At 39.1% G+C, this 13,170-nt stretch overlaps 1 protein-coding gene across 1 annotated transcript in view; it reads right to left on the bottom strand.

Annotated features, from left to right (window-relative positions):
- The window catches only part of tbc1d9 (TBC1 domain family, member 9 (with GRAM domain)), a 28,700-nt gene extending 16,125 nt beyond the window's left edge, over window positions 1–12,575 (bottom strand). Inside the window, exons 1-3 of the mRNA XM_054778083.1 lie at window positions 11,968–12,575; window positions 2,774–2,884; window positions 597–715 (exon numbers count right to left, since the gene is read on the bottom strand). Of these exons, the coding sequence (XP_054634058.1) occupies window positions 597–715; window positions 2,774–2,884; window positions 11,968–12,088 (351 nt within the window). The 5' untranslated portion in view covers window positions 12,089–12,575. The remainder of the gene's footprint in view (window positions 1–596; window positions 716–2,773; window positions 2,885–11,967) is intronic.
- Window positions 12,576–13,170: the final 595 nt, after the last annotated feature.

Raw genomic sequence — 13,170 nt, 5'->3', positions numbered from 1 at the left:
TGGACTGTAATTTGTCATAGTTTTTCCTCCAGCAGCTCTTGTGTGGAGGGAGCTATTTGTAAAGCTACTGAAGTTATTGACGCCATGTAAATGCTAACCAAATCAGAGGAGTGAAGAGTACCTTCCTGTTTGGTGGAAATTATTTTGTAGTAAACATAGTTACAGTTACATAGTGGTATCATTTATTGGAGGTGATGTTTTTATTTTCAAACTGCAGAATGTTAAAAAGTACCATATTTTCTCGACCTCATTACAATCCAAATGTGTAAAATGCAAATTCTAGCAATTTTGCAACTAGTCTTAAAATTTTGACCAGGAGTGTATCTATAAGTTGCACCGGACTATAAATCGCAGGACCAGCCAAACTATGAAAAAAATTTTTTTGCGCAAATCTGCACACATGATATAAACAGATGATAAGAACAGTTTTTGTCAGACAATATGGCCAAAGAGGAGGTCTATGCTCTTTTAAGCAATATTCTTCTTCATGTTATTATTATTACATTATTATTATTACATTATTATTACATATATTATTATTATTACATTATTATTATTATTATTCTTGCTTTGGCCTGAGAAAATGTCACACTTGCCTGGACTTTTCCTTTGACAAAGGTGGTTATGTCGTTCTCATTCTCAAAGATGGAGAGAGTCTGCAGCATGTTGTGCTCCAGCCACTCCCAGTGCTCCGTGATCTCTTTACGTGACGTTCCTGAAGAGAAAGATGAAGACGTGTGAAGAGATTCAAACGTTCAAACAACAACAACACTTTGCTAAACGCAGTGAGGCCCGCACTTTCTTTCGGTTTGTGGCCGAAGACAACATTGATTACCGGAATTCCCCCTCTACCACTCTTCCCCCTCTGAACAAGACTACTCTTGGTGATAGTGCCCGTGGCGAATGAGAATGCATCGTTCCCGAGCGAGGAATTAAGAGCAGATGGTGAAGTGGAGGGCAGAGAACAAGCAGAGGATAGGAACTACAGTGTTGCCATTTCAAACATCTGTTGAGTGGCCTTAATTTCTGTTAACAGCAAAAGGACACTCCAGCTAATCTTACAGTCACATTTTTCCCACATGACTAGAAATGACATTTGTGGCCCCCTCCTAACAATTTGCCATCATTAGACAAATGCTCAATGACTTACAATTAGTTTAGGGGTGGATAAGGCCCTCTGATTCCCACGTTAACGGGGTCACGGAATTGGCCAATAAAAACGTAATCTACTGTTAAATGCGGAAATTGACATGTGAATGAAATGTTGTCATTGTGAGGAAAACAAACGTTTTTCCCCGGCAGACCACTCAATCGTCATAAAAAAAAAAAACACTAACCCGCGCCCTCCTGGACTAAACATGTCCAAACGGCAACCTGAAACACCAGCACAAGTTTGCGAATAAAATTTCTAAACTCATCTCTTACGGAGCGTGAATGGAAGGTTAGCATAGTTAATCAGAGCGTGCTAGTGCGGCTGTGTGTGTGCGACTCTGTAGGCTGTATGAGTGTGTTTTTACACCATGTTGTGTTTTACCGATTGTTAATGCAAACAAGCGTTTTACGATGCCCGCTGACATCGTACAAGTTCTGAGCGAAATAAGGATGAGAGACATGTTTATTCTTGCTTCCAGCTCGTCTTAACAGTCAGCAGACATTCTCAACACACACAACATATACATATAAATATACATATAAATATAAATAAATAAATATAAGAAGTTTGCCACATACTGTGTAATTGTGTAAACAAAAAAAGGGTGTCATAAGAATATCTTACATTAATAACGCAATTGGAATTGCATCGGTGACTACGTCTTCCTTAATCACAAGCATTAGAGTTTGTTGAGGATTGTGAAGCGATGTGTGCAGAGGTGGACATCCATTAGAAAAGTTAGCCGAGCTACACCCGTTTCTGAAATACTGGACAAAATCGGCCAATGATGTATTGCATCAGTAAATGTAAGGATTTTTGCATTTAATTAACATACATTTTATTTACTGTCACAAATGTACACCTTTTATGCAAGTAAAATAAAGTTTAAAATGTACAAAATGGAATTTAAAAAAATTTAAATGGAAAAAACAGAATGCGGGGAAAAAAATAAAACGGATTTCATAGGGCCCTAGATGGGCCAATCTGATCCAGTATCAACACTGGGTTCCTATACCATCATAATTCACGTATTGGAAATTGCTGATACCACCTGCAGAGATGACCAATCCATGAGCCACGTCTGTGCTTCATATTGTCAGCATATGAAGCCAAAAGAGTATCAGCGATCGTAGTCGTCTCCACACATGCACTGCAGTCGGTGGGCTGGATCACTCAGTCCTTCATTTTTGGGTGTAACAAGAACCTCAACCATAGCCCCAAATGGACAAATTCCCGATGCCGCACTCCAGAATCTAGTACAGGAGGGCGGAAGCTGCTTTTGCTTGAAAGAGGTGACTACCTTCACACGTCTCTCTACTTTCAGAATGCTTTTGTCCTTAAAGTGTACGTTTGAGCAAAAACAAATGCAATTTGCACCCATAGGACAGGAAAACAAAATGAAAACATCAGACAAGCGCCCAAATCTTAGTGTAGTTGACATTCCCCTCCTCCTTTAATCTTGCCCTTTAACAGTCCACTGGGGCATGATGTAATGCTCGGCATTCGACTGCACACATGGAAAACGACAGGATGTGCAGCGGACATTGGTGGGGGTGAAAGACACACCAAGGCTCCTTCCTTTTAACAATGACCGTAACCCTAAACAGCAAGTTGACGCACCGTGAGCGATGATCCAGTAGGACAGTGAGTCCGGGGTTTGGTACAGGATCCTGAAGGGGGCCATTCGGGCACTTGAATCCAGCACCACGTCCAAGGTTCCCACCAGCAAACCTGTGAACACAACAATATAATGTTGAAGCAAGAGAACACAGGAAACACACAAATCAACATTAGCTGGGTAAAGGGTTCCATCAAGTTAACTTAAAGAAAAACTTTTTTTGGAACACATGACATATCTTTCTCTTTTCTGTGCTCTCTAAATATATAACAACAGTTAAAAAGAGGCAGCTAAGAATGTACGTAATGGAAGCACCTATTCCGCCTATAAAGCCTTACCTCCAAAACCGCTAACGACACTCCATTTATATGACATTGTTATTATTATTAACATTGTTACATCAAAGAACTACACTACAGGCGTAGTGGCAACTCGCCATAGCACACCGGCTAGCTACTAGCCAGCTAGTGACTAACTTCACCACACCCACACTCGTTCAGAGTGCTGCGCTCACAACGTTTCAGGCCTCTACCGAAAGGTAGGTATTGGAGCTGCCGCTAATGCTGCTGGGTTTTTGAGTTTGGAAAAGTTAATGCAAAGTGTAGGCTTTCGTTTCTATGTTGCTATGTGAAATCAATGCACCCAGGAAGGAAGTTCCGGTAATGTTTTAAATGATCAAAATACTGTAAGTATTACATGTTATTATGAATGTACTTGTTACTACATGGTCACAGCATGGATATAAAACCATAAAACCTGGTCAGAAGTTTTTGGAGGTGTTTTAATAGTGGTCTTTGTTGGCGGCATAGGTGTGTCTCATCACGTGCATTAATTAACTGTCTCTTTTTAGCTGTTTTTAGATCTTTAGAACACAGAAAAAAGGACGACGTGTGTTCATATCCTAGCTTGTTTGTCATGGTCAGTTGGTTCCAGACCCAACCATGAAATGTGAATTTTCACAAAGGAGGATTCCTTATTTGTAAATGGGATATTTCCATAGTTGGGAGCATAGAAGACCTGTTTACAACCTTCGAAATACTTTTGACAGTTTTTTTTTTTTTTTACTTTTTTGACCCCTATAGTCACCTTTACACTCCTATTACCAAATATAGTAGTATAATAAGACAAAATAAGCCATTTAAGACACTGTAATTACTACTTTTTTCTCATGCTTTGAACAATGCGGCTTGTACAGTGATGCGGCTAATTTATGGCTAAAATTGACATTTCTCATGATGCTTAGAGTGCAGCTAGACGTAGTATTTAGACGTAGACAAGCAGAGTGGAAGCTAACATGAAGTTTGAAGTCTTACGCAGCGATCTCTGACATATCTTAAGTAAGTTGGATCAACTGTACAATTACTACAGTATAACTTTTGTTTGGACTGCTTGGACCGCCAGCCGTCCACTATCACCTACTGGTTTCAAAAGGCCGGACTACTGTGTGATGAAGACGATACCTCAAGCTAAATAGCTAATTTGCCTCGAGACAAAAGTGACTCCAAGAGCGACAACAAAAGGGAGAGAGAGACTGACAAAAGTGTGTGCCGAAGGAATTATGAGGCTGTTCAATTGTGATGCGGAAGAAGACGACTTAAGTGGTTTTAGTTCCCAGGAGAAGGAGGACTACAGCGATGACTGACTTTCTGGTAGGCTACTGTTTAACTAGCCATGTTACAACGCACTGTTTGGAAAAAAAGCATTTATTTAATCAAAAGTTGAAAAAAATCTTTCCGTGTAACGTCTTTCTGCGTACTAAATATCCCATGTTTCAACGTGGACACCTGCAGCTTATAGACAGGTACGGCCTAGATACAGTATGTACAAATCCTTTTTCCCTCTTTAAAATTTTGTGGGTGCGGCTTGCATACCAATGTGCTCTGTAGTCCGGAAAAAGACTTGTGCTTGTGTGTGTTACTATAAATGTGTTCTCTAGGGGAGCTGAGTGGCTGGCGGACAGTTAGTGAGGTCAGGGATTTAAAGTTGAGTTTTAGCTTGGTGTGGGTTACTGCATCAAATGTAGCCCGTGTTTTTATTCTGGATTTTTATTAGGGATTATTGTGCCTGTTGTGAGATAATTCAAACCTGCAGTAAAAGCCTGTTGTACCGGCTGTCAGGTCTGTTGCTTATGGTACAGTAACATTGACACCTAGTGATCAGTGCGGATTACTACATATCATTCACGCCATCTTTGAATGAGTCTTCTGAATGCCTTATATTTGTATTTTACTTGACTTAGCCATTTTATGCTTGAAAATGCTTAATTTAGGCTTTACCACTTTTGGATACAGCTTTGTGGGTGTGCCTAATCAAGTGTCCAGTTGGTGTGTTATGCAACAGGGGATTATGATTGAAATACTCTTTAAGTGTGAACACAATAATCCAAATATGGTCTTAATGCGGATAAACTCAGTTATTGCTGCCCGTGTAACTGCATCTATTGTCTGCTGTTATTAACTCTTTCAAAACTAATCCCGAACGCCCAATCCCATACGTCTTTATACGTCTTTTACGTTTTTTTTGCAGGAGAGGTAAAAAGAGGTGATGATACAACTCTGCACTAATACATTAACATTTCAGAGCACTTTTTAGAGATAAAAACGGCCACAAGGTGACAGAAGTGCATTTGATAAGAGCTCGGCAGGGATCATTTCAATGGAAGAATCACACATGACAGCAAGGAGGAAGTGAAAGAGTGTGAAGGAGTGTATCCTGCAGAAGGGTACGCGTGCACACACATAGTTAAGTCCCAAATGTGAAAATTCTAAATAGTCCATGTTGTTATATCTGTAAATAAATAGGTATTTTGATGTAAAACAACCGCTTTTTGTGTTGTTTATGTTGGTATAGTTTACAACAAACAATATTTGTGTCAAAATGAAAGCTATGCTTGAAATGTATCTTTTCACAAAATGCTGTTTTTCTCCATTTTCTATTTGGGAACTGATATTTTCCTGAAATGTACCTATGTTACCTACGTAACCTTACCCATGTAAGGTAGAAACAAACATTTTTTTCGTGTTGAAAGATAGGAGTCTAATCTTTCTTTTGGTAGGTTCCTTGTGTATAGAGCCATAGAACAATATTCTGTGTGCCTTGAAAGATCAGTCAAAATCATCTAAAATGGCCGGTACTGAAGAGGTTGTCTTTTGAAAAAAGACGGATTGAATGAGTTAAAACAAGACTTTAAACATGAGTTACACTGCACATTGCCTGTGCTGATCACAGTCTCCTATTTAACTTTTGTCGCTTTATCATGTTCCATGCGGTACTTTTGCCAGGACAAATGCAAAACATAACAGTACAACAAAATATGACATGCACATTGTTAGCCATGCTCCTGTCATACAGTACTTGGTACAAAAGAGCAAATAGTAGGCTTACATTCATCTGGCTATAGGGAAATGGATAACTAAGGTTTAGTCTTAAAAGGCGCAAAGGCTAACAACATAATGCAGCTTAAACACTTGGCATTTGATCCCTCCTGTAAAACAAAAATGTGTTTTTGCCTACTTGTAAAAACAACAAAAACAAAATAATAATAATAATAATAATAATAATAATAATAATAATAACAATAACAACATATGCTGGGTGAAAAAAAAACCCTCCAAAACTTCTTTTCACACTCACGATGAGTTGACCACAGCCAGTGTACACTCAAGAGTTCGGCTGGCTACCAGGCGGTTGAGGTTTAACACAGGAAACACACGGCTGACGACGCGCGAGACCACCACGGTTGTTAACACCACTTGACAGCTACCATCGTTGCTGAAATCTGAAGCCCGTAGAAGAAATGCACTTGAATGCCAATCTATTGTTATTTTCTTATGTAATGGGATGGCAGACTCTCTTTTGGAATGTTCTGAAGTCCTGTTCCCATGCCAGTATTGCCTTTTACAGCGCTCTTAGACAGTCAGTTTTATATTCCATACAGTGCCAGATCACAACAGAAGACTTTTAAGGATAATGTTCTTATAGAACAGGTAAGTATTAAAGACAGAGGAGCGATTGCATGAATAATAGGACATGTCTTTGAGAGAGCGTGCTGCGGGTGTTGACTTTGTGTATTATTTTGTACTTTTTCTATTGATTTCTTTCGCAAAAGGTGACCGATTTCTTCTATAACTGCCAAGGAGCGAACGCATTACAGTCAGTCATTCTATGACTCTGCTAAGGTGCGTGCTAGCAATGATTTGTGTTTCACATAATTGCCCCCAGCCGCGCGGTGGCCGAGTGGTTAGCATGTTGGTCACACAGTCAGGAGATCTGGAAGATCTGTGCGTGTGTTGAGTTTTCTACGGGTACTCCGGTTTTCTCCCACATTCCAAAAACATGCATGTTAGGTTAATTGGTGACTCTAAATTGTCCATAGTTATGAATGTGAGTGTTTGTTTGTCTATATGTGCTCTGCGATTGGCTGGCGACCAGTCCAGGGTGGATTCCGCCTCTCGCCCTAAGTCAGCTGGGATAGCCTGCACCATACCCGCAACCCTAGTGAAGATAAGCGGATGGAAGAGGAAAAATGGATGGATGGAATAATAAAACAAACCAACCACCAAGAACATCACCTCGTTTTTCATGGAATGAAGCATTTCCTGTTATCTTTCCGGAATTGCCCATGGACAGACGCATCTTACAGTAGAAAGCATGTGATGATTTGTGCGTCCTAATGATAATTAGCGTTTTGTTTACACCAAGCAAAGCACATCATCCTCCTTTGGACAAGACACTGCTTGCTTTCATCACCATCAACGCAAGGCCTCACTTAATCACAAGGAACTGATCAAATATCGGTCATATTTGCTGAAAATTTGATGAACAGTGGTGAATTGGGACCTGTCAAACAGGAGTTGCTGACCGACTGCTTAGACCCACCCACAACCTGATACCAGCCCTTGGGCCAGGACTTGGGAATCCCTGCTGACAAAACATCTTCACAGTCTTACTGCTTTGCAGATGCTAACAATAAACACAAAAAGCTGATTTTATAAAATGTGTTTTTGACCCATTTTATTTGAGTTTATTTGAAGTCTGTTAATCTACTGACCCATTAAACCAGGAGGTGTTCAAAGTGACATTTGGGCCCGTGGCACATTGTACAAATGAATTTACCAGGAAAAGGTTAAAAAATGCAAAAATGGAATAATGAGCAGTAATTTTACAAGAATAAAGTCAAAATTTTAAGAGGAAAAAAAGCTAAAATTTTACAAGAATAACGTAATATTATGAGGAAAAATATTAAATAAATAATAAATAAATTTAGCAGCATAAAGTTGAAATATTAAAGAAGGACTTTTTTTGAAATATTTGTTTGCAATTTTTTTTAATTAGTTGGTGATAATAGTTGGTGAAAAAGTCATAATGTTACAAGAATCAAGTAAATCTATCATGAATAAATTAATAAAGTATTTAGTGAAATATTAAAAAGTCGGGTTTTAACAAGAAAAAAAGTTGCAATTTTACAAGAATGAACTGGTAATATTATTACAAAAACAGCATATAGTTGAAATATTAAAGAAAAGGTTGGTTTTTTTTTAAGTCATAACATTATGAGAAACAAGCAAACTAAAATCAAGTTGTTCTTTTTGGAAAATCACATTGGAGAATAAAGTGAAAATATTATGGGAATAAAGTCATAAAATTACATTAAGAAAATTTACCAAGATTAGTAAAAGAAGAAAGTTGAAGTATTTTGCAAATAGCAAAAATGGGGGAAAAAGAGCAAAGAGGGACGCTGACACCAATAATAGACTTTTTCACCTCACAAAGCTGAGATGCAATTTTCCTCTTGAACTTCTTAGCATATCTACTGTACATGTGTTGCTTTACAAAATATCAAAGTTGCAAAGTTGCATCCTTTCATTTTTCACTGTGTGACCCTCACTGGAAAAAGTTTGGACGCCCCTGCATTAAACTCACTTCAGATGCACAATTTATATGCAAAAAAAGATGCCAAAATTGAAATTTTGTAGCGTATTTAAGGGAAATAGATTTCTTACCAATATCCACAAGAGTTAAATCCATTAGAACATTTAAATTCAATTTGTCGGATTATTTGGGAGGAAATGTTGGACTTAAGGCCAAGTAAAGCCTCTCCAAAAAAAGCATTACTCATTTGCAAACAATGCAATGCTTGTTAGGTGTAAAATGTTACATCCTGCTAGTGTTGACGCCGTTTTCCATAAAAGAAGAGCAGCATGCCGTCTGTGCCAGCGTCACTGTGTGTTGCCATTGCCAACTGGCACACAGCAAAAGTCAGCAAGCTCAGCATTTACATAAGGATGACATCATCCTCCTAGTATTACCAAGTACAACGCAGTAAGAGCTCCCCGGTAGGATTAATTGGGAATTATTTATTATTACGCGAAAATCGCTTTAGGTACTGAAGCAAAAATGCGTGTTTGAAGCTAAAACCAGTGAGTGTTGTGTTCAGCTGGTGTGATCAAGATGCTTTCATGACTCAGCAATCCTGTGGTAATTTACAGTATGTACAAATGAAATTGTGCAACACAAAAACGCCCCACAAAATAGGCACAAAGCAGGCGTTATGTATTGTACTGTGATGCTTCTCAAGTATAGCTGAACAAAAATGAATGACGTACACCAAAGGACGACTGTAATGGACTTTTCTTTTCACTTGTCTTTATTTTGTGCATGAATCTGTCAAATGAGTGTCATTGCTGTACAGAAAGACCTCCCAGGATTAACAGCACATGGCCCTGAATATGGTGTGTGTGAGGGAAAAAAATTCAGAACAATTTTTGCAGACTCGTGCAAAAATTCATGCAAATTCATGCAAAACACTCGTGCCTAATTTGAAGAGTAAAAGGTATGTTGAAGCAGCAACAATCAAGTAGAAACGTGTGCATGCCAGGCCAGTAGTTGGCTTTGTAAAGAAACACTACACATACACATACACTACATAGTGCTGTCCCCCACCATTATGGTGTTATTAACTTTACCAGGCTATCATTTAGTGTTTACGTTGTTTGCACATACTGTATAGCCAATTTTTATTTAGATGTATTTTACAGTGACCTAAATCTGACATTGCTGCGTTTACATTAACAACATCGTACATGTCCAAAGATCAGCAAAACAACTACACGAGTGTCAACAGTTGGCGGCGACAACACAGACGCAAACAAAGTTTGCATTGTCAGGCTCCAAAAAGCTGTTGTCATGTCAACAAACTGTCAAAACAACACTGCTTTTATCACTTTTCAGTTAAAAGCAGCCGACATCACAAGATGTCAGACTGGTCTCTCCCATCATTGCTCACCCTTACACTTGATTTAAAAGTTGACAATTCTCGGCTCATCCTTTTTCACCCAGTTCAGTTTGAAAAGCAATAAAAGGAATCCAAAGGTCCACACATGACAGGCCATCAAACCTTCATACTTGCGCTTTCTGGCTGCTGTCTAATCTAGGTGTGTCTGGTCAAACTGTAACTAATTGAATCCAGGTCAGGACAAGAATAGCACCTGAATAATCCAAATTTGGATCAGCACCTTTATATATTTAAGACCATATTTCTCAGCTATGTCATTAAAGATTCATGTATTAGTCACAGAAACATGAAGAAAAATGTACCCCATGAATACCACTAAATGCAATAAGGTAATAAAGAGAACCAATTTGCATCTTTTGTAAGAAAAGGTGCAGGAAGTGAAACCTAAACCTGTTTCATCTGTCCCCCACCCACCTCAGCTCCATCCTGCCGACAAGGGCAAAAAAGCAGCAACGTGCAAACACTCCAAACACAGAAATGATACAAAACCAAAAACAGATTGTCAACATACATGCATCGGAAAGAGATGCTGCAAATGCCCAAAACACACAAATCCCCAAAAAGAGTAGCATGACAGAAATTTCATGGAACAAAAAAAAATGATATCCCTGAGGTCTGGTGGCTCTGGCTGGCTAACGTCTGCTTTGTTCCACAAACTTGCAGCATTTCTCTCATAAAAGGTGTTAAAGGGGTTTATGTGCATTTTGGACATTTGCAGCATTTTTCTTTTGCGTTTATTTTTGATCCTGCAGCATTTATGTGATTGCAGCTTTTTAAAATATGCAGCATTTCCCTGTTCATGGTGTTTGCACGTGCCCTGTCGGCCACCAAACATTTTGTATTGAAGACACAAGAGGAAGGATGAGGAGGATTTTTTTTTTTTAAAGAAAAAAAAGAGGAAGGGGAATGATTCAGCATGAGCAACCAGCAACAACCATGTCTCAGCATGAGAGGCCTCAGTATAACGTCTGCACTGTTTTAAGACGCAGCACAAGTGTTAGCATTGTGTCTGTTTGTAAACAGCAGCAGCAGGCAGGAACACGTCTGCTACTCTTGCTGCAAGGCATTTTGGTTCCTTCTAGAATCTTCTGCACAAGCTTTAGTGAAAACTTGGTGTTTTGAGGACACAGCGAGGTCGTAACCTGCCACACCTGATCACGGGTCATGTGATTGTCACGCTGTCCCACCATGCATGACACCGGCTTATATAATCTCCACCAATACACATTATATACACACCTACACAGTGTGACGACATCTGATACAAGAGCTGTGTCAAAAACTGGGCCTTTACAAACACAATTATGCTCATTTCCCCCCTTTTTAAGTCCTTCCAGAAGTCCACAGCTGTGGTGAATTGGGTATTTAAACAGTCCATGAACAGTCAAAATGATTATTCGTCTCTATGACATTATAAACAGATGGCGTTAAGCTTTAAACAAACAGAATGAAAACATGGGACTTAGGTGTGTAGTTATTTATCCCCACGTTTCTATCAAACAAGGGAAGTATTCAGTCAAGATGTTACACGAGTGCAACTGAAAACACAAGAGAAGAGGCCTTTTTTGACAAACTTGTTTTTGAGCATAAAAAATACAAAACACTTGAAAACAGTCCTAGACACTACTAGGGGTACTTGCACAACAGTTTGAGACTCTATGCCCTTTAACAACATAGAAATTTGACACAGGTTCATTCACTGCTGCGCTTAACGAGTTTCTAAGGTACCATACTCTTTAAAGATGCACTTATTTATTATTAAAAGCATTTTTTAATGCAGCTCTTGTATTGGATTTCGGTAGCTTGAGTTTAAGGTTATAAACGCCATTACTGCACACCCAAAACACAAAATATGATGTTTTTCGTCATGAAATAGAAAATATAAAGACATAAGACACTCACCCGCTAGTCCTCCACCTCCGCCACCATGGCCCTTCCTCTTCTGGAGGATGAAATAAGGATTGGCTCTCTCGGTGATCCATAAGGCGCCAGCCAGTAACACCTCTTCGGGACTGACCCACATGATTGTCTTTTAAGGTGACATGGACCTCTTAAGTTTTAATAATATTATTATTATTAAGTACAGTCTAATTGCTAGCTAACATGCAGGAGCGAGCCTAGCTAAAAATAAACAGTGCTAGTGCTCGTATAGCTAGTGTCGAAGCCCGAAGAAAAACACATTTCACCTGTCACCTTTTCCCGTTTAAAAATGATATTTTTTAAAATCGAACTGTTCTTGTCCCTGATGTCCAAAGCTAGCTTCGGTATCGATGAGGCGTTTCGTTGTGGACGCTCCGTAGCAGGTGCGCCGTCTCCTTATATGACACAGCGAGACAATCCGTGATACATTAAACGAAAGAAAAACATTTTTTTTTCAAAAACAACAAACAAAACACGTTTTAACGTGTCACCCTCTCAAGCTGCGATGTGTTTCCTTGCAGACGTGAAGGGGCCGTCTGACAACAATGACGTTAACCGGACACCATCATTCTTCTTTTTGTCCTCCTCCGAGGAGGTGGGCGGATCTATACAAATGTCGACGGTACCGATACAAAGGGTCGTAGCCGTACCGGATCTATACTAGCGTGTTGAGATTGATATTTTTCAGTATCTGCGATGTTTATCATAAAAAAATATTTGTAGATATTTTGGGGGCAAAAAGCCAAATGATGTGAATCAGAAAAGATATTTGTTTAACCTCTGTTTCAAACAGTTGGTGTAATAGGGAATATTAGCATTATTTTGTTGATATCGACACATCGACTTATATTATTGTATTTATATATGGTGAAAAACAAAGTAAAGGCAACATCGGAAACTCATTCAATGATTTTGAAAAGCTTCAAGTACAAAGTATCGTATCGGCAAGACTGGCAGTGTATTTACTTCGGATGGATACAGCATTGGCAGTATCGCCCACCCCTTACTCTTCTCTCCCTCCCTCCACGGAAAGTAGAGAGTGCGCGTCCCACACGCACACTGTAGATACATGTTACGTCATCAACCTGTTTATACAAATTATACAAAATTCCAGTATGGCTGGAAACGTCAGTGCAGAGTTGAAAACAAAACAGTTAAAGCCATCACAGCACATTATGGCAATCC

Source organism: Dunckerocampus dactyliophorus, chromosome 6 (assembly GCF_027744805.1).
Source record: "Dunckerocampus dactyliophorus isolate RoL2022-P2 chromosome 6, RoL_Ddac_1.1, whole genome shotgun sequence".
NCBI lineage: Eukaryota > Metazoa > Chordata > Actinopteri > Syngnathiformes > Syngnathidae > Dunckerocampus > Dunckerocampus dactyliophorus.
The sequence above is the reverse complement of the archived record's forward strand: the minus strand, read 5'-3'. Positions and strand labels throughout refer to the sequence as shown.